Source organism: Notechis scutatus, chromosome 8 (assembly GCF_049901735.1).
Source record: "Notechis scutatus isolate UNSWTSFEM ecotype Mainland chromosome 8, rNotScu1.2, whole genome shotgun sequence".
Classification (NCBI taxonomy): Eukaryota; Metazoa; Chordata; class Lepidosauria; order Squamata; family Elapidae; genus Notechis; species Notechis scutatus.
Window position 1 is genome coordinate 1,200,019 of NC_142016.1, and position 24,481 is coordinate 1,224,499.

General features: G+C 48.2%; 2 protein-coding genes across 2 annotated transcripts in view; both read right to left on the reverse strand.

The window, feature by feature from the left end:
• Positions 1 to 24,481, reverse strand: part of MACF1 (microtubule actin crosslinking factor 1) — a 294,628-nt gene that overhangs the window by 167,768 nt on the left and 102,379 nt on the right. Inside the window, 8 exon segments of the mRNA XM_087970253.1 lie at positions 1,118 to 1,272; positions 2,138 to 2,231; positions 2,411 to 2,538; positions 3,231 to 3,326; positions 5,318 to 5,437; positions 6,090 to 6,196; positions 7,365 to 7,477; positions 9,027 to 9,193. Of these exon segments, the coding sequence (XP_087826379.1) occupies positions 1,118 to 1,272; positions 2,138 to 2,231; positions 2,411 to 2,538; positions 3,231 to 3,326; positions 5,318 to 5,437; positions 6,090 to 6,196; positions 7,365 to 7,477; positions 9,027 to 9,193 (980 nt within the window).
• Positions 17,857 to 19,758, reverse strand: LOC148129872 (uncharacterized). Its single transcript, XM_087970260.1, has one exon. It carries the CDS (start codon positions 19,230 to 19,232, stop codon positions 18,015 to 18,017), a length of 1,218 nt encoding a protein of 405 aa, XP_087826386.1. The 5' UTR covers positions 19,233 to 19,758; the 3' UTR covers positions 17,857 to 18,014.

Here is a 24,481-nt window from a genome sequence, read left to right on the forward strand (position 1 = left end):
TAAGGCCACACCTGGAAGACTGTGTCTGGTTTTGGTCACCACATTACCAAAAAGATATTGGAACTTTGGAAAAAATGCAAAGAAGAGCAATTAAGGTGATTAAGGGCCTAGAGACTAAAAGATATGAAGAACAGCTGCAGGATTTGGGTTTGGCCAATCTAGAAAAAAGAAGGACTTGGGGGGGACGGACATGATAGCAGCATTCCAGTATTTGAGGGGCTGCCACAAAGAGGAGAGGGAGGTCAAATTATTCTCCAAAGCCCCAGAGGGCAGGACAGGAGACAAGAGATGGAAACCAATCCAGGAGAGAAGCAACCTGGAACTAAGGAGAAACTTCCTCACAGGGAGGACAGTTCACCGGGGGAACAGAAGTTGCCTCCAGAAGCCTCGTGGCTGCTCCATCCCTGGAGGCTTTTGGGAAGAGACTGGGCAGCCACCTGTCTGGAATGGTACGGGGTCTCCTGCTTGAGCAGGGGGCTGGACTAGAAGACCTCCAAGGTCCCTTCCAGCTCATTCTGACTGATTGTTTGAAGAGGCAAGATTGGCAGAAGATCAAACATACACACACATACACTCAACACAGTGCTGGAAACTTCCTGGTCCTTTATGTATGTATCCCATTTATATGGCCATCCATTTCACAAAAAGTCTCTCTGGGTGGTGTACAACAATCAATAAAGCAATTGCACATAAACAACACTCATTATTAAAATATAACAGATTACTAAAAATGAAAAAGTCCTTGACTTATGACCATAATCAAGCCCAGAATTATGGTCATAAGTCACGGTTGTAAATTTGAGGCATCACGTGACCAGACATGTCTTAGTTTGGGTGCTTTATGTTTTGGGGTTTTATTGGGGTACAGGGATTATAACGTTTGTGCTTGTGTGAAATGATTCCTGTGCGAGTGCAGCGCAGTGTAAATCCAATCACTGGATCTGTCCGATGGAAAGTCACGGGGCCCCTCCAAGCATTACAAGGCCCTCGGAATGGCCCAGGACCAGCCGCCCTTGGCACCACGGAGGGGCCACCCTTTCCCCAGACTCCAAGCGCAACTTTTTACGTGCTCTTAAATGCTCCCTTCTGAGCTCAGCTGCCCACGAACATCACTCACTTGAAGACCAACTCCTCCAACTGGTAATAGTTCTCATCCCGGAGTATCTGAACATCTGCCTGCAGCTGTCGGAGGAGTCCCTCGCACTCTTGGAGGTACATGACGACCTCAGATTCATACTGCACTGGCTGGCCCGACTCCAAGTGGGCTTCATCCTGGCAAGAGAGCATTTAAGGTTATTAAGGAGAGTCTCTTTCTGTGATGTACTTCGAGGAAGATGACCAAAATCTCTGGCAGAGGAACTGGGATGTCATGAACAGGGAACTGATCCTAAAAAAGGTGTCAGTCGAGAGTACAGTGCAGTACAGGACTGCTTCTCAGAAGGACATCAAAGACCAGAGCATTTCTGCATATGTAGCAAGAAAGGATATGCAATAGCAACAGCGCTTGGAGTTATATACTGCTTCACGGTGCTTTACAATAAACCTCTATGCGGTTTACAGAGGGCATCTTGCCCCCCAACAATCTGGCTCCTCATTTTACTGACTTCAGGAGGATGGAAGGCTGAGTCAACTTGGAGTCTGCAAGAATTGAACTCCTGGAGTGAACAGTGAGTTAGCCTGCAATACTGCATTCTAACCCCTGCGCCACCCCGGCAATGCTTGATAAGGGCAAGAGAGGAAAGTGCAAGTGGAACAGGGGAGAGAGTGAAACAGAAGTAGGAGAAGATAACCAGAAGATGGAAGGGAAAAGAGCAGCAAGCAACATGCCAACGACGGAAGCCTAAGGAAAAGCCAAGGATGGAGCAAGAGAAACTACAAGCAGGAAGCGACTGCAGGCAGACAAAGCAACTTAGAGCTACAAATTGGGAAATGTCTGGCACACTTACTTCACAGCCACATCCACTAATTCCCTAGGTCTGTTTTTGTAATGACAGAGTCCAAGCTCAAGTCCAAGCCTGAACTATTTCAAAGGCCACAAACCGAGGCTCGTGGCCCCCAGAGACCAAAGGTGAGACCACTCACAGTAGCTGGGAGGGAGGGAGGGAGGGAGGGAGGGAGGCCAAGAGCAGAGACTTACAGCCTGCAGCGTGTTCCTTGCCAAGGTGAGCTTTTCCTCACAACTGAGGGTCCCATTCTGAATCTTGTTTGCTCTCTGCAGCAGCAACTCCAGTCTGCAAAATAAAGCCTCGGTCAATATTTCAAAGAGAACAGATGAGCCACTTCTTTTTCTAAGAAGGGATATTTATGTTTATTTTTGTTTTCTTGCAGGACAAGAGTTTAGCTTAAGCAGGCTTTGCAACACAGAGAAAAAAACTTTCCCAACCCTCCCACTGCCCAGCACGGGGGTCACCTTTCCACAGCCGGTCGCAGCAGCTTCTCGCGCTCCAGCATCTCTATGATCAGCTTTCCCCACTCTTCCTCCACGTTGTTGGGATGGTAGCCCTGCGGTAGCTTCAGTCGGCCAAATTCAATCCAAACCTGGAAAGCACAACAGAGGAGGAGCAGCTATTTCTCCTGAGCCTGACCACAGGACGCACCCCATACAAAGAGGCTTTGAGACCCAAGCTATGCATTCTTTTGTCCGGGTTGAGGTGCAGCAAATGTGAATTAGTTACCCGAAAATTCTCCTCTGCAAACAACTGTATCTTGTCCAACAAATACTCTTTGGACAAAATTTAGAGAGTCTTAAATAACGTAAGGCCACGGTATAAATTCACTGAGCTCAGTTTGAGCTAAATTTCAGTCATTTATATGGAAAACGACTAGGGAGCAGCTGCCAGATGTCAGGCCCAGAGAGAGAGAGGGAGGTGTGATTGTAACCACAGAATTTGACAGCAGCCTACTTGGGGCAGGAGAAGGGCCTGATCCGCCACCTTTCATAATCTTCCATCCCCCCAAAAAACAAGTCTTCCCAGGAAAACTGCTGCTGCTGGCCCCACATATTTAGTGCTATAGAGAATTAGAACAGAGACTTGGTTCATGCTATAAAACTTCACTGGGGGAACTTTGTGCCAAGCTGAGCCGAGTGTTTACTTTTGATTGACCCTCATGTGCCAGATTTAAGGGAATGCAGAACTGAAATTCTATGCCATCCATTAAAAGTCAAGCCAGGGTGGTAATTTGCAACCCTTGTTCTAAGATATCTCAATACATCTATGCAAGTCTCTTACCTCCAGCAATTTGTATAACTCTTCAATGCTTCTTTTTTCTAACTGTTTGGTTGGTATTTCTGTTTCTTTAAAGTGGATATACTGGTTATAAAGTGCCTGCAAAATCAGAGGGTTTATCCATGAATTGTCTTTCTTAAAGAAGGCAAGAAGGACAAAAAAAGAGGAAATGCGTATTTTGATCTGCAGAAAGTTCTTAGAAGCAAGAAGTGGGACCATAAAGGGCAGCTTCTCTACAACTCCCTTCTTGCTACCAAGGCTGGTGCTGCTTCTTGATTATTTGTGTGGACTTCCTGGCCTCCTCACAATCTCTCACAGGGGGCCTTATTCAGCAGAAGGCAACTTTCTAGGATCTCCTGCTCAATCCTTTTCCAAATGTTAAGTTCCCTTCCTGCAACCCTGCGGCCAGTTTATTCTTTGTTACACTGGACCATTCTTGTTCCTGATTCTAAACCCCCAAGAACTCACATCCGGATCATCACACGAGCAGGTAACTGCAGCACTCTTTCAATGGGGCTGCCCTTAATGCAGGTGATATGGAAGCTGCTGTTCTTACAGCCAGGCTGTTAGCTGGGGAAATCTGTTTCCACAGAGCGAAGCCCATGGTTGTATCAGTTGCCAGTAATTTTCAGGATCTCATCAAGGTAGTGCTGCCAGAATACATCAGGATCTGCCTGATTCTATGTCTGAGGCTGCCTGCCCAGTCTAGATAGAGATTCCCACCCCCATAAAAAGCCATTTTCGGTAGTGGTCCTTATATGGTGGGTTCATATGCTGCTCTCCTCTTCTGACATTTCAGAGGTCCTGAAAACTTTTTTCTCTTCTTCTTCTTCTTCTTCTTCTTCTTCTTCTTCTTCTTCTTCTTCTTCTTCTTCTTCTTCTTCTTCTTCTTCTTCTTCTTCTTCTTCTTCTTCTTCTTCTTCTTCTTCTTCTTCTTCTTCTCCTCCTCCTCCTCCTCCTCCTCCTCCTCCTCCTCCTCCTCCTCCTCCTCCTCCTCCTCTTCTTCTTCTTCTTCTTCTTCTTCTTCTTCTTCTTTTTCTTTTTCTTTTTCTTTTTCTTCTTCTTTTTCTTTTTCTTCTTCTTCTTCTTCAAAGGGCCTTTCATTGCAATGTAGAATTGTGGGCAGTCACCTGTTTTATCCATGTTGATGTTTTAAAGTGGGCTTTAGATGACCTTGTGCATTTCCTAAAGTCTGTGGACTGCGGTGGCCTATAAAATAAACCCCCAGAGCCAACCCTTCCTAGCACTTAGCTTTAGCGGGAAAAACCATGCAGCCAAGTGCTTTTCAGAATCTTTCATTCCACTTCAGTTGCCAAGAGGAGCAGAAGAGTGACACCCCCCCCCCCAAAGACACACATTCCCCTTCCTCATATCCAAACACAATCCTGCTGCCTCTCTCAGTTTCCTCTCTCTGCCTCTAGTGATCCAAAGGAAAGGGGAGTGGGAAGTGGTTCCTCTCCACAACCACAGCCTTGCCCATGAGACCCTCCTTCCTATGCCCTGCCTCCCCCACTCTCCAGCAGCAAATAGCAGCGAACGACCACCCAACTGTTTTCCGCTACTCCAGAGACCAGCTGCCTGCCTGTAATTAGGATTGTCCCCCGTGCCGTAGCCCAAAGAGAGACTGCACACCAGAAAACAGATAAAAATATTTTTTTTCTAAGACCCCTCCAAAACAAAAAGCATCATGTTACTTCAGGGGCTGCTATAATTGGACCTTGAGGTTTTTTTTAAATTGTCATACCTTTATTACTTTATATACTTTAATATAACCCAATACTTTCCTGCTTTCTTACTTTGCCCTCAACAACAACCCTGTGAGGTGGGCTAGTCTGAGAAAGAATGATTGGCCCAGTCTCCCCGTTGGCTTTCATGCCTAAGGAAGGACTGGAACTCACAGTCTTCTGGTTTCTAATCTGGTGTCCTCCTCATTGGATAACTGACTCTCTGAGTTGGGATGAAATCTACAGGTAAGCTCAACCAAGGCCACAGAATCAACTATATTTGTATTTTGGATAGAAGGGACCGTGCAGCAACTCAAATCAGGAGCTATTTCAGATATGGTAAGAGGAAAACTAGCTAGAACTTACCTTGAGCTTTACAGGGTTTTGGGGGAAAGATTTGTCAGACATCTGTATCGTATGCTGCTTGATCCAGCTGATGAGTGTTTCTACACAGGTTTGATATTCTAACCACTTTGTGTCCACTTCCTATGAGAAAAGGGGGAAATCAAGGACAATCAAGTGGCATTGGATAAAGAGGAAACACCAGGCAAAAACATCCGGCTGAAGAAGGACCATCAAAATGGGGCAGAAGGAAAAACAGGCACCAGAATGCTGAACACTTTCTGTTCAGCTTTGCAAAAATGGCTCAAGGCCCGTGCCAAGGCTCCAATGCAACCAAGAAACAGCTGGGCAGGATGGGGGTCTCAGTGCCCACCTATCAATGCAGTAGAGGAAGCTGAAGAACAACCCCCACTCCCTAAAAGCTGAATTTCCACCAAGAGGCAGCAAGGAAGAGGATGACTTTCTAACCTGACTTCAGCCAGATGAGCCAGACCACAACTGCCAATTCCCTGCCAACACATCTCCCACATAATATAAAGATGAGAAAAGTTGAAGCAGGAGAGCAACTTTTCTCACAATTCAGCTCTTAAAAGAATTAGAAACACAAACTCTTTTACTGTACAAGTCTATTTGTACTTCAGTTGACCAAAGGCCCTGGCTGTCGTACCAATCCATTGCCTTTCTCCTTACAGGTACACAGTGACATCATTCATCTGGAAACAACAGTGCTAAGAAGTTGTAGAAAAGCAAAATGTTGAGTGAACCTCCAGGCTGAATAAAGAGTAGCAAAACTTACAGTGGCACTAATTCCTTCTCCTCCCTCAGGGACTTTGGGGAAGGCATCATAAATTGAAGACACATAAGTGATTACAGATTTTTCATCTGGTGAAGGGACATCAACATCTGAAAAAAAGAAAGAAAAATGACTTGCGTCTAAAGCTTTTTCACGACAGCATGACTTCACCTTTCATGTAGGGAATCAAGACTGTGGTGTGCTCCACCATGGAATATAAATTCTCTTAGGAACCAGGAAGATATTCTGTTCTCTTGAATCTTCTGCCCCAAAGTGGTGGTTTTTTTTTTTTTAACATACAACAAATAACCTTCTCTCTCCTTTTTCGGCAAAACAATTAAGAACAGAGTTCTTACCATCTGCAATCTCAAGTTGCATAGTTCACAAGAACCTGCATTGTTCACACTGCAACTAAATGTAAGCCTCAGATTCTGCAGGAATCAGTGCAGATCCATTTGAATCCATTAAGTGCCTCCAGAAAGCCCGGAAGCCTACATGCATCTTGGGGCAATGCTGGCTTTTTAATGGAAGCAAATTCTTAAAGTGTTTTGGAAATCAGTAATGCCAGATAATAGACATATAAACAGTTCTCATCATATGACCATAATTAAGCCCACAACTTGGGTTGTAAGTCATTGCTTTGTTATGCAAGGTACCCCTGTGATCACCTCACTTAACAACTGCAACCCCAGCTCCCTCCTCCTCTGCAGCTGTTAAGCAACCGCACGGGCGCATCTCAGGCTGTGGAGGAGACCCTGGAAAGCCCTGCGCCCTCTGGTTAACCTTCTCAAGCAACCCCAGAATGCTGAGAAGTGAAGGAGGGATCTACCTGACTTGGAAACATGCTGCTGCCAGTGTTGGAAACCTAGCTGGTTTGGTCACTTCAACATCTAAACTTTCTTGCTTTCCAGGGCCCAACTTTCTCAACTTATCTCCACCAGAAGTGGTATTCAACCTGTTTGGACCAGTTCTGGAGAACCGGTAGTGGAAATTTTGAGTTGTTTAGAGAACGGGCAACACCGCCTCTGACTGGCCCCGCGAACCCCATCTCTTCTCCGCCTCCCATTGAGTCCCAAGCTGATCGGCTGGTTCTCCTTTGGTTGCCCTGCACAGGAGAACGGAGCTGGAAAGCAGGTTAGTGGGGTGGGGAGGGAAGGGAAGGGGGATTTTGCAGTAACCTTCCCCTGCCACGCCCACAGAGCTGGTAGTAAAAAAATTTGAATCCCACCACTTGCATCTCCATCCAATGCAACCTCCCGCCAAAGTTCCCTCAATCACCTTCTGAATCCAACAACCTGGTGACCCCAAGCCGTTCAGCAATCTCAAAGGCCTGCTCCAGGTTCTCTTGGTTGCTTTGAAGGTAAACTCTCTCCATGTCCACAAGGTCTGGTCTGTAGGGAACAGAGAAGCTGAACTATGACAACTCAGCATTTGCAAGCAAGTGGCACATATCTGCTAAAGGAGAAAAGGAACACCCGCACCCCACTCTCCACATGGGGGGACACACACACACGTTACCAGGAGGCCTCTGTGGACGCACATGATTTGCAAAGGGAGGCCCATCGTCAATGGGAAGTTTCTGAGGAGAGCACACTGAGAAGGCCAGCATGCTGGTGGCCTCCTTTCCTAACAGGGAAGCCCTCCTTGAGCAAAGGCAGCTCCATCCTCCTCCTCCTCCTCCTCGGAGAGCAAAGTTCTCCTGGGGAAGATCTGTGCAGCCCCCTCACCTCCTCCTACAAAAGTTTTCTGGTTTCCTAAGCACCCACCTCCCGAATCCCTGCAATCAGAACAAAGCCTGCCAGGGGTCTTGCGGGGAGAAGCACATTTTGTTCCCTTTTTTTTTCAGCAAAAAAAATCCTCCAGGGGTTTCCAGCCACTAATAAATAGCAACAAAATTAGTAGACCAGCAAAATACGGTGGACATGATATACTTATTGATTGATAAGACTGTTGGACAGACAGTTTTTAGAGACACCTGGAGCAACTGTGTGCTCCTATACAAAAGAGTCCAGCCCCATAGCAGCTGGGGACTCGGCATATCTTTAATCTCTACATTATGGAATTGAGACTATTGGTGACAGAAAGTAAACCACCCTTTGTCTGGAATAGCTGTTTTGAATGCAAAGGGAAAAATGCATCTTCAACCTGTGTCAAGCGCCCGCCATGGCCCCACCCACCATGGCCCCTCCCCCTCCCCCCCTCCCCCACCCTCCGAGGTCAAACACAACCCTGATGTGGCCCTCAATGAAATGGAGTTTGACACTCCTGCTCCAGGTGGTTTGGGAAAGACACCAACACAATAAATCAAACCCAACAGCACATCACTGTTATTCAGAGTGAAAAGGGGAAATGGGAAAAAAATCAGAAATCAAACCATTCACCTGATTTTGGTACAGAGAAGGGCCAGAGGAAGGGAAGGATCTTTTTACAAGAAAAGCTTTGTGCATTGGTGAGGTGAAGAGGTAAGGAAGCAGCCAAAGTTTTGGTGCCACTACAGAAGAAAGCCCCTCAATGACCCTTCAGTAGCATTCTGGGGTCTGGCTGGAGGATTTTGATCCCAAATTCTTTATGGCTGCCACACAGAGCCGAGTTAAAGTCTATGGCAGCAAAAAAAATAAAAAAAATAGGCATGTGAGCTGGCAGCCTTTTAATATGTTAGTCTGAAAGTGTGCTTCCAGACTTCTGGTTGCACAAAAATAAATAAATAAATAAACAAATAGAGGTTGAAAAAAATAAAATTAAAAAAAGATTGAATTCAGTAAAACTGATTAGTCAGAAAAAGTAAAACTTTGAACTTAGCTTGGGAGCTCACTCACAGCCTGGACAGTTTCAATATCCAGGCACAAAATACCAATAAGGCTCATTCCAGTATTAGGAGTGTCGCCTATTTTGGACAAATATTCCTTACATGTTGAGGGGGAGGAGAGGGCTTCTACCTACCGATATCTATGGATGACGGCATTGAACATCTTCCCGTCACTCCAACAGGAAGAGAAGTTGGTGCACTTGAGTCCCACGTAACCAGCCGTTACTTTCTGTGACCACAAAAGGAGCTTTTCCTTAGCAGACATGTCCCCCGACTCTCCACTGATGTAGATGTCAGAGATCTGAAAGACAAAAGCGGGACCGCTGGGCCGTCAGGTGGATACCCCCACAACAGCCCATGTCCAGTGGCAGAGGAGCCCCCCCGCCACCATGCACCGATGGCTCCTGAGGCTGTGAGGCAGCTGTGAGGCAATTTTCTTCACAAAACCCAAGAGAGAATTGTCAGCTGGAAGAGGAGGAGAATATGTGATGCATTACAATATACAAACCCTACCAAGCCCGCCCAACTGATCAAGCTGAAGGAAGCAATTATTCAGATTTTAGAAAGGTCTCTTTAATATAAAGGCAAAGGTGTCTTGGAAACCACAAAAGGAATGGCCTACCCTCATTTTTGAAGGTGGAGTTCATCTAAATGATTTGAAATAGTCCTTCCTGGGTTTCCTTCTACCTGAGTTAAGCCGCCATTGATGTGGCGCCTTGACTGCTAATTTCTTTTAATTTCTAATCCTTTTCTAATTAATTTCTAATCCTTTCCTGCCCTCTGTACAATCCTAGTTTTTATTCTTGAATACAAAGCCAGGTTGCAGCTCATAAGCAGGTGTCTCCTCTCCCCTTGAAGAAGCACAGACAAAGCAGGGACACCGCGTGAGAAAGAAGCTAGGTCTGCCTGCATAAAACCCAGCCCCTGTTCTGCTGAGACCCAAATGTCTCAGAGCTGCCCATTTCAAACTGAGTCTGAAGAAAGGATGGCATTAGGATCTCCTTCACCCAGAACTTGTCACAGATCAAAAAGCAAAAGTTAAAAAGTCACCAAGTTGTTTTCTAGCCTTGTCCAAACTGCCAGGGCAAGCCATCCACTGCCAACTCTTCAGGCTTTCTTGCTACACCAGAATGTGTCATCACAAGGCAGAGGAATGAACAGAACCTAAAACATCCTTTCTTAATGCCAGGAAGCGCGCAGAGAGAACCTTTCAGTTGGAAGGATGGTTCTTTCACGGGGAAGACACTTTACCAAATGTATGGCCAATATAGGAGGTGTCAGCTTCCTGGAGTTGAAAGACAGTAAGCAATGCCCTTAAAAGCAACCATGGGGTTGGCTGTATCAGATTTCATAACCTCTAGCCACAATGCAGCAGAGACTTCAAGAAGTGGATATTGCTAGATGAGTTGTTTTGCTGTTAATATACACAGACAATCTTCCTGATGCACAACACAGAAACCCAGCCCTGTGTCTTAAGATTATTTAAGTCCAGAGGTTTAAATTCTTATGCTTCTTCCTCCTGCTTTAGAGTCGGCAGGCTTGAGGCTGTTCTTTTCCCAGCCTCGAGGTTGTATTGCTCACACACAATTGCTCCCTGGTCTGAGCAACACTATCCAGCAACACTACTTTGGCCCTGACTGGTTGTGTGGACCAAGCAAACCAGCCTGGTGACAGCCAGAGTCATTATTCATCTCTCCTTGGCCTCCAGTGAGGCCAGCTGACCTGGGTATCCTTTTCTCCCACAAGGAATGCAGCTGACTTAGGGCACAACCAAATCTTTCCAGGTGCAGCCAGCGGTGGTCCAGCATTGCCCTGCAACTATCCGATAGCTCCGACTCCCCAGAGCTGCTGTCTGGCCTATGTAGACAAACCAGTGAGGACTTGGATCCCCCCCGGGATACTTTCTGTTTTACCTTTCCAACTCTGATACCTTTGGAGCTTAACCTTCAGCATTCAGGAGAATGATATCAACAGAGGAGGAAAACAAACACGATGAAGCGTGATCTGTCAGAGATCCAGATTTAGACAATACAGTGTATAAACAGTTTCCAACAAGATCCTGTTGCTGAATCAATTAAGTTATTTATATTCTGCTGTACAAATTGATTTTCCAAATGAGCATATATTAAAACTTATTCAAGCAAAAATAATTACTATATTAAGCATTAACACACACGGTAGAATTATAACTAGAACAATACTATATGGTCACCCATCATAAAATACTTCCAAGATAAACATTCCTCATTAGACTTTCAGTCCTAATCCAAAAATCAGATACAATTAATGATTGTTTATAGACACAGAAATCATGGTTTGAACTGTTTATGAACAGCAATCTTTTTCCGTAACAGTTAAGTATTACATCTTCACTGAATAAACAACTGTGGAGTCTTATTTCTTACTCTCACTACAAAAACATGAGGATGAATCCAAACCCTGGTATCATTAGAAGTGACTACATACCTTCTGCTGAACAAAACTTTCCTTAATCATAATTTGTTCAACAAGCCTAGGTTAAATATGATATGCAATTCAATAAACAAAAGCTAACAACTGCAACTCCATAAGTTCTGATCCTATCTAGGCTTATCTAGGAGAGCAAATACTGGGTTTTTGTGGTTGAATGGAGTCGGGATTCCCAGCAGGAGACAGCAAAATTGAGGTGGGCTGGGAGGAAGAGGGCTAAGATGGCTCCTCCCTAGAAATTCTCACAATATATCCCAACAATACAACATTCCCAAGTAGAGATTTCTATCGACTGGTGAGAAATAATAAAGGAAACTATTTGGAACTAACTTTATGTGTTTTTCTTAGTTCTTGGGGCTGACAATTTTACTGCCAATAGTATCCCGCCCTGACAGTATCCTCTCCTGCCCAAAAGATCAGCCCGTTCGGGTTCCAGAAACCTAAGAAGAGAAAGCTGGAACAGCAGGGAAAGCAGAAAACAACATCTCACTCCGCCCTCGGTCCATGCAATGGAGCCCTTGTCAGACCTGAACTCCTAGCACGGAAGGCAATGCCACGAGGGAAGGGAATGGCTCCGGCCTCTGGAGTAGATGGCCTTCGTAAAGGCTGAGGTTCCTGAGGTACTGCGAGGCAGCTCTCAGGCTCCCGTCCCCAGCTCCAAATTCCCTCTCTACCTGCCCTGCATCCTTTTCACACAAACAGTCAGGAGTAGGGCTAGGAAGAGCAATGGCCCAGTGACCCAATTCCTAACAAGATGCGGGGGGGGAGAAGGCTGCCAACCATTGTTGAGAAGTATGTGCCCTTTCAGGCGGGTGAGGAGTGCCGACAAAAGAGGTGAGCTTCCCTTCACACGGCTGCTTGTTAGATTTTCACTAATTCAACATGAAGAGAAAAGGCCGTGTGTGAACAGGCAACAGCGTGATTGCGCTGGAAGAAAAGATGGCTGAGCCAAGAGGATGCCCATTCCTGCTTTCATTTCAGAAAAGCCACCGCAGGGCAGCCTGTCCCAGGAAGGAGGATGCCAGTGGGACAGGCCAGGACAGCAGCCCCTCACGTCTCCAGGAGGCCAGATTCAGGGAAGGGGCTGCCTTAGAGGGGGGTCTCTGGGCTTCACCCACTTTCACTTCAGGACAGGATGCAACCTGGGGAGCCAATTGCCAACCCGGGATACATAACCATTTGGCAGCAAATTCTTCTGCTTCAGGGCATCACAAGTTTTGTCTGGCCTTGTTAAGCAATCATTGGCCCAAACTCTGCCTCAGCCGGCAGTCAGAAGAAGTAGGTGTCTCTTGCCCAACCTCTTCCCTGGAGGTATTTCCATCAGTGGGCGTCCTCTGAGCCTCCTCAAATCAGATAATGTACTTACTTCTTCCTTTCTTTCCTACCAGTTCTACTATCAACTGGATGAACAAGAATTTGGCTTCAAAATGTATTTTAAAGGAACACAGGATTTTGGAGAAACTTCCTGGGGGGGGGGGGGGGGAGTGTTGACAAGATGGCTCACAGGGTGTGCGTTGTGAGTCTGCCTGTGTCATCACAACATCTCCACTTCCTTTGCTTCCACTCAGTCCATAGGGAAGGGGTCCCTGGTCCCAAGGGGCACCATGCCAGACGCCAGAGAGAAGCATGGATCCTGGAGCAGGGAGAGGCCACTGAGGTTGATCAAGTCCAGCTTGTCCAATGCACCCCTGACCAAGTGGTTCAAAAAAACGCCCTTCCATAATCTAGGAGTGACTTTCCATGTTGTAAAAACCTAAATTTCCTGCATGCGTGAATGGGATGGGTGCAACGGTGGATCAAGAAAGAGGCAGTGGAGTTGCAGCGGGGAAAACTTCCTCGCTCAGGTGCAGCCGCTCTAAAGAGGATCGATTCCGTGCCTGGCATCAATGGGAGCGCTTAGAAGACCACAGGCTGGAATAACAAAGCCCTCATACAAATCAGTGGCAAATGGCACGTGCTGGATTGTGTCCAGCTGTGCTCCCCCCCCATCTTAAAAAGTATACTGTTACCTGCTCCCCCAGGAGGAAGGCCACGCAATGGGGCTCTTTAGCAGGGGACAAGAGAGCCCATTTAGGTAACAGTTAAATGACAAAATCTGGGGAAGCCGGTGCTTGACTCCCGCCCAGCCATGGAAACCCACTGGATGGTTGTGGCGTGGAATCTCTCTGTCTCCCCAACCAGGCAGAGGGATGCAGTAGTGAAGACCTTCAACCAGGAGCAAGGAGACCCAGGCCCTACACTTCTCTTAGGCATGGAAGCCAGGTGGGGGTGTGAGGGGGCACTTGGCCCAAGGAACAAGGGACAGCCAAACCAATTCCCCAAATCCTGCCAAGCAAACTACACTGGTCTCTCATTGCATCACCTGGAGCCAAAGCCGACCAGAAGGGCCACCTCACACACCGTTTGGGACCAAGAGGGAAGGGAGAGCTGGCAGAGATTTACAAAACCAAGCATGGGGAAAAGCCTCTTCCCCCCTCCCACAATTTTTGAATTTGGGACCCACAGAAGGAAATAATCATTTATTCAGCAGCCCTTCTGGATGACCACGGAAGAGGTGCAGGAGGGTTTTTCCAGGCACAACCCTTTGTCCCCAGCCAGCTTGTCCTGTGGCTCTGCAGCCTGAGCTGAGGGACACGGATTCTGCCCGTGGCAGCCTGGCGTCTCTTCCCCGCCTCCAGCCAAGAGGCAGAAGAGAATTCAGTGGCTGCTCTCTATCTTCCCAAGAAGCTTCCAAGCCATCCCCAGAGAGGTAGGAGGGTGGGGTGGCAGTTCCAGCAGCAGGTCTGTCCTTGGCATTATTTTGGGGGCGAATATGATGGGCTGAACTGTAAGGAAAAGGAAGCTCCCGGCTGAAGGAACCACATCAGGCAGTGAGCATCATGGGAGGGTTATCTTGAACACCTGGTGCACTAAGGGCAGAGAACACGGGGTGAAAAAGAAGTGCTACTCCCTCATTTTCTAGCTCGGATGCCCATTTTAGGCCCAAAAGCCCAGTGTGTCTTAAGAACAAAAGCAAAATTCTCCTGCTCCAGATAGTCGGAGCAGGACAAGGAAGCCCTAAGGATGGGGATAAACTAGATCAGATCTATACATGGCCCCTTTCTCTGCTACAGGAAAAGCTTTTCAGAAGGGCAAGTGGGAAATTTTTATTTTTAATTCTGCTCTTCAAAAAAAAAGGTTAACCTTGTTTGATCATTCATGAAATTCAATGGCTGTTCACATACAATACAGGAAACCCTAAACTAGTTAGAGAAAAGTAATTTCACATGATTTCACCCCCAAAATAGACAAGAGAATAATTTAATGGGGGGATCCTGATTCTGACTGCATGCAAAGAAAATAGTTGCTTTCCCACGCACAGGTGCAATCAAGTTTAGCTTGTGTGAATGCAGTTATTCAGTTCCATTGCAAAGTTATATTTTGTTAAAAATTGTAAAGTTAATTCCATGATGAATGCCAGTCAGAATGCATGCTAGAATTAACATCAGAGTTCTAACATGAAAAAGAAATCCCACTCCCCTTAGAAATATTAGTCACATCTGCTGGTGCTTGGTAGAGACTTCTAAAATAGAGGGTGAAAATCAGAACCCTCAAACTTCTTGCTGTTATGGTTGCAAAGAGAGTTGGAAATACAAGCGGTAACATTTCATAGTCAGGATTCGGATTCTGACGGACCGATTTGTAAAACTGGTACCAAGTAGCCCCTTGAGATTCTTCAGCTGGCTAGGGAATTCTGGGAGTTGAAGTCCACAGGTCTTAAAGTTGCCCCTGTTTGGAGACCCCTGCCTTAGTGAAAGCAACATGAGTGCTCCCTTTCTGAGGGTGGGAAACTAGGGGGGGGGGGGGGTGCAAAGGGCTGGAGAGAGGGCCGCCTGTCCCCATCTCTCTGTCCCGCTGCAGCCTCCCTGGCTTGGCTGACCGTCCCTCCCAGTTTCAAGGGAGAGTTTTCCTTGTGACTGAACTGATGGGTGAGAGGTCTGGGAAGCTGCAGTTAGCTAGAAACAGGATTGTATCATGACAGGCGAACATTGTCACACCACATATACCGCCTTGCTGAAGAGGAATTGTGAAAATGCCACATTCCAACCATGTGAACCTAATAACAAGGTAAATGTTTACCTGATTTGAACTACAAAATCCAGTTCAGCCAGGACCCCAATTTCTCCTTCTCCTTTAGCCAATATTCTCAATGCCTAAAAAATTATTGTTCTGTGTCCACTTGGCATTTAAGAGTTCCAAAAAGTCACCTGAATGCATTCATTCTGTTTTGACATTTAAAAATTTCAAAGGACCTTCCCAAAGTTCCCAAATACACAAACTGCTCAATGTTGTCAACCAATCCAGATGTGAAAATGGAATTTGCCCAGAAATAGGATGCCCTTATCAGATCTGAACAATGAACTAAAGAAGAGCTCTGTAAGAAGTTCTGGACTGAGTTGGCACTGTCTTTTCCATTTGTAGTGGCTATATCTCTGTGAAGGCTGAATGCCAGGATGGTGGCATTTTCAGGTTCAAGCAAAACAAAGCATTGAACATCTGGCTGAGGGCTTGCCAAATTTACCTATGAAAGAGAGCATGCAAACTAGGACCTTTAAATCCAGCACAATTTTCCTGTTCCTATTTTTTATCTTTGAAAGTAGAACAATCCTTCTTTATCTAAGGGGCCTCCCTACTGTCTTCAGGGATTCTCCCAATACTCTGCTGTAGAGGAACTGAAGTCGTCAATTGTGGGTCTCCAAGAAATCTTTTCTAACAGGCCTGTCCCTTCATGAAAGAAATCCCAAGAGCCTTTTGCCATCCTCAGAATACTGGCATGAAAACAGCTGGATGATGTTTACATCTCTTCGGAAATACCCAGTAGCAAACTTGTGCATGACAAGGGGTAGAAAGCTAAGAGGAAGAAGAACTTGAAAGCTGCTTTGGAGGATACCAAGTAGTCCCTGGGAAAGAGGAACAGCCCTAAAATTTGATGGCATTTCTCCTTTCTCTGATCTATGTTACCTGGTTATCAGTCTTGGATAGATCAATGGAAAAATTTCAGTGAGGAAGGAAAAACTCTTACCAGCCATCCAAGTAGGTTACCTCATCAAACGGGTGAAACAGATCAGACTCTAAGCAAGCCAGCTTTCTCAAATGCATAGAGGGGAGCTTAAAAATCAAACAAACACGTAAAATAGATGAGACGGAGGAGAGGGAATGGAGGGCCAAAGTCACCAAGATAGCTTCCCTGATTGTGTGGGACTGGAATTTGGGTCCTCCTGAGCCTCGCCAGCGACTTCTCCAATCCTCCACACTGGACAAAGGGACAAGGGAGGGGGCGGAGGGTGGGATCAAAGGAGACAGACTTAAGAGCTGGGTCTTATTTTGATTTAAGTACAGAACTGTTGGATGTTAAGTGAATTCTGGTTTACAAGAAAGGGCCCAGCCCCATATGCCTCCTTTCTAAAACTTCTGCCCTTTAATAACATTTTTCAAGTTAAAATTCCATCTAATAAGAACTATTCTTTTTTAAATGGGATTATTCCTGAAAAGCACCTGTCAGCTGGGTGATCTACGCTGCTTCTGAGCTTCAAGACTGGCTCCTCTGCTCTGCTCAGGGGGGCCCTTATCCACGCTGCCCCATCACCCCCCACTTTTCCCCCACTGGAAATTTACAACTATCCCTCTTTGGGAATGAAGACACCTGCTTGAAGACCTGAAGGAGGGTTCCTGGCATGCTTGCACGGGAGAGGAAGTCAACAGAAGCGACCAGTTTGGTAACAGAGTCACAGTGAGAGCTTGGAAGGGCCTTAGCTCTACTCCTCAGGGCTGGCTGTGAGCCTCCAGGCCCCTCTCACAATCTCTTGCTCCTGGCTGCGCAGGTCGGGGCAGAGGGAAGGCAACTCCCAGAACATCTGAAGGACACAAGGCTGACTATCTTTGTTGTAGAGCAAGGGTCTTCAAACATGGCAAATTTAAGACTTGAGGACTCCAACTCCCAGAATTCCTGAGCTAATATGACTGGAGGAAGAATTCTGGGAGTTGAAGTCCTCAAGTGTGAAAGCTGTCAAGTTTGAAGACCCCTGTTGTAGAGAGTCAGACCAAGCAAGGTAACCTCCCTTCCTGCATAGTTATTCCACTTCAGATTATTCAGAAGGCAGACATTCAAAAAGAGAGTTGAGTGGCATCAGCCTACACTATCTTTGAGCATCAGCATTTACTTCAGAACTTGTTCTAAGCACCAGGGCTCAGCCCAGCACATCCGCCTTTCCCTCAAGTTAGAATATGTTCCACCAGGAGATGCCCCCGCCCTCAACAGATCTAAGTTGAAGAGGCTTTCTCCCAAGGAGACAGAGAAGTCCAGAACTGCCACCCCGGCGAGATGGCCAGTGAAATGTATCATCCCCTCATCTTTAAGAGAGAGGGTAGGGGCTTCCTTATCTGGTCCCTCTGGAGATCATTATCTAAGCCAGGTCTGACCCCTGGAACAAAAGACCAAACAAAATCTCTCAAATAGACGTGTGTGAATTGCTTTGACTTCCCCACTGACTTCTTACAATTATTCCAGACAGCTGAATTGAGCAACTTTGCACATTAGTCCCTCTTATTATGCTTCCCAATGACAGCCCAGAAAGGGGCTCTTCCCATTTATCCAGATTGCAAGTTGTTAAAACTCACTCCAGGAAAACAACCCAAGTCCCATCCCAACCCGCATCCCAACATAGGACTTCCAGCACCTCAGAAGGTCTGCTCTGTCCTGCCTTAGTCTCAAAGAGCTGGAAAAGACAAAGTGCACTGACCCCTCCTTTGTCCGGCTTGCTGCTCTCCTTGCTGGCTCTTCTCCCCTTGGGTCCATCCATTCCCACAGAGGCAGGGCGTCTCTCTCTGCAGAATGAAGCCCCAGTCGCCTTTACCAGCTGATGCATCGAGTCGCTGCCATATCCCGAGGAGCACTGGAAGGCGCTGGAGGCTGACCCACTGAAGGAGACCCTGCTTTGGGAGGTTGGGATGCCACCTTCTCTCTTGCCAACAGGTGTTTCTTGTGCAGGTGGAGGTTGCTCCAACCCTTTGAGCTCCACCTGATCCACCATAGGTGACGGCGTGGACAGCTCTGAGACAGTGCCCTTCTCTGCCGTATAAGAAGCTCCCCAAATACTGCTGGATAGACTCTCATTTCCTTCTTCACTACTCCAGTTCTTGTAGGACTCTCCCACCATCGTTGTCACTCCTTGTTGCTGTTGTAGGACCTCCAAGTTTGGCTGAGCCCCAGAGCCCACCACGGCCAGTTCTTCCAAGCGATTCTGCCCAGGTACTCCAGGCACGGCCTCCCTGGGCAGTGGCACTAGAACTGCTCGGCTCTTGCCCAAACCCACCGGCCTCTGAAAAGCCACCACTTGGCTGGCCACCTTCTCACGGTTTTGCTCTGCCGGGTTGTCCAGTAAGTGAGCAATGACGGTAGCTCCCTCCTCAAGAAAGTCTCCTGGGCTTCCAGGTTGGGAGAAGGTCTTTTCGGTCACCAGGTAAGCTCGCTCCAGAGTCCCCCGAAACTTCTCTCTCACCTGCACAATGTGTCCTTGCTCCAGACGCTCCATCTTCAAGTGCGGCCGAGCCTCCCCGTAGGAAGCGGTGCCTGGGTGGAAGCCCCCAGCCCTTCCCTCCTCCTTCAGAGGAGACCCCCTGAACTTCTTTGGTGCCTCCTCCTCCTCCTCCTCCTCCTCCTCAGCCCTGGAGGAGGGTCTCTCTGCCCTCGGATCAGGCATCTCCGGTGCCATCGGCTTCTTCGCCTTCCTCTTCCGCCTGAAGCGAGCTTTCCTCTGGGGAGAGAGGGGAGCATTCCCCACCTCCCTGGCTGGCTCCTTCAGCTCTTTAACACAACCCAGGATATTTCCCATCTCCGTGGTGCGCAGGGCTCCAGGGGCAATGCAGTGATGCTGCCAGCGGCCTCCCGGAGAAATCCCAGCGGCTGCTTCATCGGATTAGGTGCCCATTTGGAAAAGGCTCTCAACTGCAAGCACGCTCGCACTTGAATGCGAACACCCACCCGCACAGGAAGATGCTCCTTCCGTTTTCAGACAGCCATCTTACGAGGCTGGGAGCTGGAGGGAGAGACATTCAAAGCACCTCACTGCAGTTCAGAAATCACTTGACCCAAAAGCAGCCAGAGCCGGGATTGGCTGCAGCAGCTTCTCTCCAAATATGAGGTAATGGGAGGGCTCCCCTCGCAAAGAGAAAGCCAGAGCCAGACAGAGGCGGCAGCGGCAGCAGCGGCGGTGGCGGCAAGAGGGAAGGAGGGAGGGAGGGAGAGGCTGCCGAGGGGTGTGGCACCAAGGCAGAGAGATGGATATCGGGAGACAAAGTTAAAAAAAAGGCACAACAAAAAACAAGGAGAGGAAGGGAAAGAGCGGGAGGTGCTCAAAGAGAAAGGAGCCGAGGCATTGTGTGCAAAGCCACCGAGAAGCCCAGAGAGGCGGAGGAGGAGGAGGAGGAGGAGGAGGAGGAGGAGGCTGCTGCTGCTGCTGAACCGGATAAACTCCATCCAGGGATTTTGTGCTGGAGAAGATTAACCTCCTTCCAGCAGCATCCGAATACCAAGGCAGGCATTCCGGAATGAAAAAGCCCCTCTTGGCTCTGAAGAGCATGGCGAAAAACATCTATTTGGCCATGCTCCACAGAGCATCCTGGGGGCCTCGACGCCCATTCAGTGGGGCTCGATGAGCCAAGCCACCCAGACCCTCAGGGCCCCGTCAGCTGCACCCATGTCCCCTCAGGGCTGATGGGGGATTTCCCTGACCTGCAGCTGGAGACCAGTGTGGGACCCCAACGGCCCCTCCTTGGGAGCCTGGAGGCCGGTGGGGAAACTGGGCACCTCCTAGTGCCACCGGAGATCCTCAAGCTCAGAAGAGGAGGCGTCGTCTTGCAAAGGAACCGCGTTCTCCCCACCACCCCCTCCATGCAAGCAGGTATTTCTTACATTGTAAAAAAAAAAAATTATCAGAAGCAGGTAATCCAGATGTTTTCAATCCCCACCAAAGCCAACGAGCATGGCTAATGGCATTATAGTATTGCAGAGATATAATACTTTCAACATTTTCTTTAAAATCCACGGCTAGGAAAGCTAGACAGAATGTTGGAGGCCCACCCAGGTGGATTTCTCACAAAGCACAAAACGACCCAGTGGAATTCATTGCCACAAGACGTGATAAAGACCACGACCTGGGCAGCTTTAAAGGATGGAAGATGGGCTTTATCATTGTTAGTCCAAGGCTGGAGGCAGCCTTTGCCATGGGACAAGAGAGGGGGAGGTCTCCACCTTCTGCCTGGGGACGTGAGGCTGGCCACTGCAGACAGAGAACAACCCAAGACCAAGGTGGACCTTCGTCTGATGCAGCGCTGACACCTTTAACAGGGACTCTCCTTCCTCAGCCCGGCCACAGAACGGTCCACAATGCAGGAGGGGTATTGCCCTTCCTCAGTTTTGCAGGCAGCTGCCATTCTAGCTGTGTGCTAGGCAGAGGAGCCAAAAGGTTAGCGGCTGCCATATCTAATAAGCCACTTTGATTGGGGGGGGGGGGGGGTAAAGGTCACTAGAAGCTGCACATCCTTTTTTCTAATTTGCCTTCTGGGTCCAAAGAAAAGAGATTTTCTTAATGGCAAGAAACTTAAGCTGGGGGCAGCAATATGGGCCCCCTGCCTGTTTCTTGTTCATCCCATTCAACCAACACGTGAAACAGACAAGGACAATGTTTCTCAGGCTCAACAACTTTAAGTTGTGTGGATGGACTTCATCTTCCAGAATTCCCTATGCTGACTGGTGAATTCTGGGAGTTGAAGTCCATGTACCTGAAGGTTGCTGGGGTTGAGAAATGTTGGACTAGGAAACGTTCCTGCGAAAGGCTGAAGAGCAAAGAGTCCAGTGCTATCTGCGGAGAATTCTGACCCACCGACACAGATTCCCCACAGATTCCAGGTGGAGGGTTTCCTTCTGGTTTGGAAAAGAAAGCAGGCCAAAGCCAACCGTTCCCAAGAAGCTGCCTTGACAGTTTCCTGGAAGAGAATCAGTTCCACGTTTTGTGAGCAGGAAGGGAGGGTGGATGGTTTTTTTCCCTACCCACCAAATTATCCCCCTTTAGCTAAACTGGCAGCCTTTAATTGAGGGGGCTGTGCAGTTGAGGGGGCAGAGCAGGCCGTGCCCCACCAGCCAGCCATAAGACTTTCACTCCCCCCTTTTTCATTCTAGGCAACCGTCATCACCCTTAATTAGTTAATTAATCCATGCTTTTGAATGCATGCACTTTGCACTGAAAGGCACCAGCTAATCCATACAAACGGAGGCCTTTACACCAACCTAGAAGTCAGGGACCCATCGTCCTCTGCTCCACCCGCCCAGCCCCCCGGCACTGACCGAAAGGCTCCCGTCCAAAGCATGCCTGGTCCTTGCTGTCTGCTCTGATTAGTTGACCTCCTACCCCATTTATACAACTGTCCACCTCACAAACCTTTATTATCTTGGGCAGCATACAAGATTAAAAACAATAGATATAAAAAAAAGAGCCACTGTTAACATTTAACGCAGACATTATTTAAAAAGAAAACTCTGTACAGCACAGGAGAGAGCCAGTATCAGCCCCACGATGAAGCCACGGTAGCATTTCACCCGCCCCCTGCCCCCCCCAGGCCTGGACCCCCTGAAGCTCAGCAGGGAGGGTTGGGGGGGGGGAAGGATGTTCCATAAGGAGGGAGGAGCCAGAAGGAGCCAAGTTCTTCTTCTCCCCACCGCTGCCCAAGCAGTAGCAGCAGCAGCAACAGGCACAGCTTCTGGGCACCAGCACCTTCCCAGGGGCTCCTCTGCAGTCAGACCCCTCCCCATTTCCCCTCCACTTGTTCTTGAGGCAGCAGTGCCACCTAGTGCTCGCCTGGCCAGAAATGGGGAGGGATCGGGGGATGAGCACCACACTGGTGTTGGCTCAAGTCAGGCCAGTCTCCCTTGACCGTCTCTGGGAGCAGGAGGTTGTGCCTGCCTCGGCTTCTGCAGAGCCCACCTGATTCCTTCGCCGCTTCGAGAAATGATGCCGACCTCTGAATGCATTAACACCACCTGGCTTTTAAAAGGGAATTATTATCCGGCAGCAATAAGCAACGGACGCCTTTCAGCTCAATTGATGCAGGTCCTTTTGCATTTCTAAACAAACAACACCCCCCACCCCGCCCATCAGGGGGAGGCAAGACCTACAGCAAGCCTGGCCGTCCAGGGTGGGGGATTCGCCTAGCAGGGCCCCGGGGATGCCCCTGGCCAAGGACTGGCTTAGGCGCCAGCTTGCAGGGCTGAGAGCTGTGAGGAAGCCTTGGGCTCCTCTTGGCACACGGAGGTCCAGGGTTCAGCCCCTCCCAAGCCCAGAGGTGGGTTCTCCCTGCAAGGCGAGCAAAGAGGGGTTGGGATTCAGCAGCACAGTTGGGGCAGGACCAGTGTTTGGAAGGAAATCATAATTAAGGATCGTACAACTGAAACTTGTTTTTTTTTAAATATCCTTTTACTCAATGAAAGGCCACATATGAACTCTATTACACTCAATGAAGTCTCTCTCTCTCTCTCTCTCACACACACACACACACACACACACACAGGCTCTTCTGGTCCTTGGCAGAGTCTCCCCCAACTGGAAAAGAATTGGCACCTCACCCATGGGACTTTAAGAAGCTTCCCTTCCCTGCCCCCGAGGGGAGTGTCCCAACAGAAGAGATCTCTCTAGCTCAGGCTCGTTCTGTGGGGTTCTGGTGCTCTCTGGAGCTGGGCTGTTTTCCTGCAGATGCACTGATCCTGTTACCGACCTGGGTAATGAAAGTTTTTCAAGCAAACAACCCAGCTCAGAGAGCACCAAGCAGGTCCACCCTCCTCGCCAGCTACGCATCTCCCCACCCACCCCCGTCCTTTCTGAAGCAGAGAAGGCAATCCAGGAAAACGCTGGATAGGACGGAAAGATCTCGCAATCAGCGCCTGGTGAGAAGAGGAGAGAGATGGACCCTTTCTTCTTCTGTTGTGTTCTTACGCAGAGACCCACAGCTCCTGAGGCTGTAACTTATCAAGACATTCATGAAAAATGGGGACTGGTGTCATCTATTCTGTTAAATCTCCTATTGCAGCTGCAGCTAACAAGCGAATTCAGACTGGAAGAAACTACCTGCAAACTTACAATCACACAACTCTTAGCTGAGCAACAAGACCCTACTCCAGTTATTTGAGAAATCCCAGATTTTCAGGCATCTTTCTGTGTTGAGTAGCCATCCTAAGTACTAATTTCTGCTTTCATATTCAGCATGCTTCTTATTGTTAAAAAGCCAGTTTGGTGTAGGGATTAAGACACGAGGCTAGAAACTGGGAGCCCCTGAATTCTATTCCTGCCTTAGTAGGCACCAAGCCAGATATAGATGGCCTTGGGTTGGGCCAGTCACTCTCTCTCAGCCCTAGGAAGGAGCCAGCGGCAAACCAACTGCTGAAAAGCCTTGTCCAGAAAACTGCTAGTCCAGGAAGTTGCCAGGAGCCAACATGGGCTCAAAGGTCCCTCTCTGAGCCTTTTAGCATTTGAGGATGCCTATTCTTTCAGTGAAACATTCATCCTTTGGTTTATTCCATTGTGCCAGTTTTCCCCCTGCCTGCCATGTGGTGGGTAGAGATGGGCCAGGGAAGTGGAAGGAGTGGCTCACAGATGAATTACGCAGTGCAGGCACAGCGCTGCCTGTAGGTGCAGCCAAGGGGGCTGTTTCCAGAAAAGCATTCCCTGCATCAAGGCTATCACTCAAACCTCAACTGTCAGGGCAGATGCGGTTGGGAAAGGCAGTCTTGCCTTCTTCAGTTCAAGGGAAGCAGGCAAAGAGCTCCTGGCTCCAGCCCAGGAAAACACAGAGCTGCCAAGTCTACTCTTGGGGGGTGCACTGCTGGTTGCTGACCTGCCCCCTCCCTCAACACAGGCCAGATGCCTTGTATTCCAGCAATAAAGGCTCCCCACTACAGCTGTATTACAGGAAGATTACTCAAGAACTTTTGACATGCCTCTCAAGACTCTTGCACAGCACCTCAACTGTCCGCCCCCCACTATTCAGATACAAGATGACACTGCAAGTTAAAGCCATTCCTTAGAACCAAATA

Bases quoted from the DNA above. Each gene is read 5' to 3' on its own strand.
- LOC148129872 (XM_087970260.1), bottom strand. From the start codon at position 19,232: ATGGGAAATATCCTGGGTTGTGTTAAAGAGCTGAAGGAGCCAGCCAGG.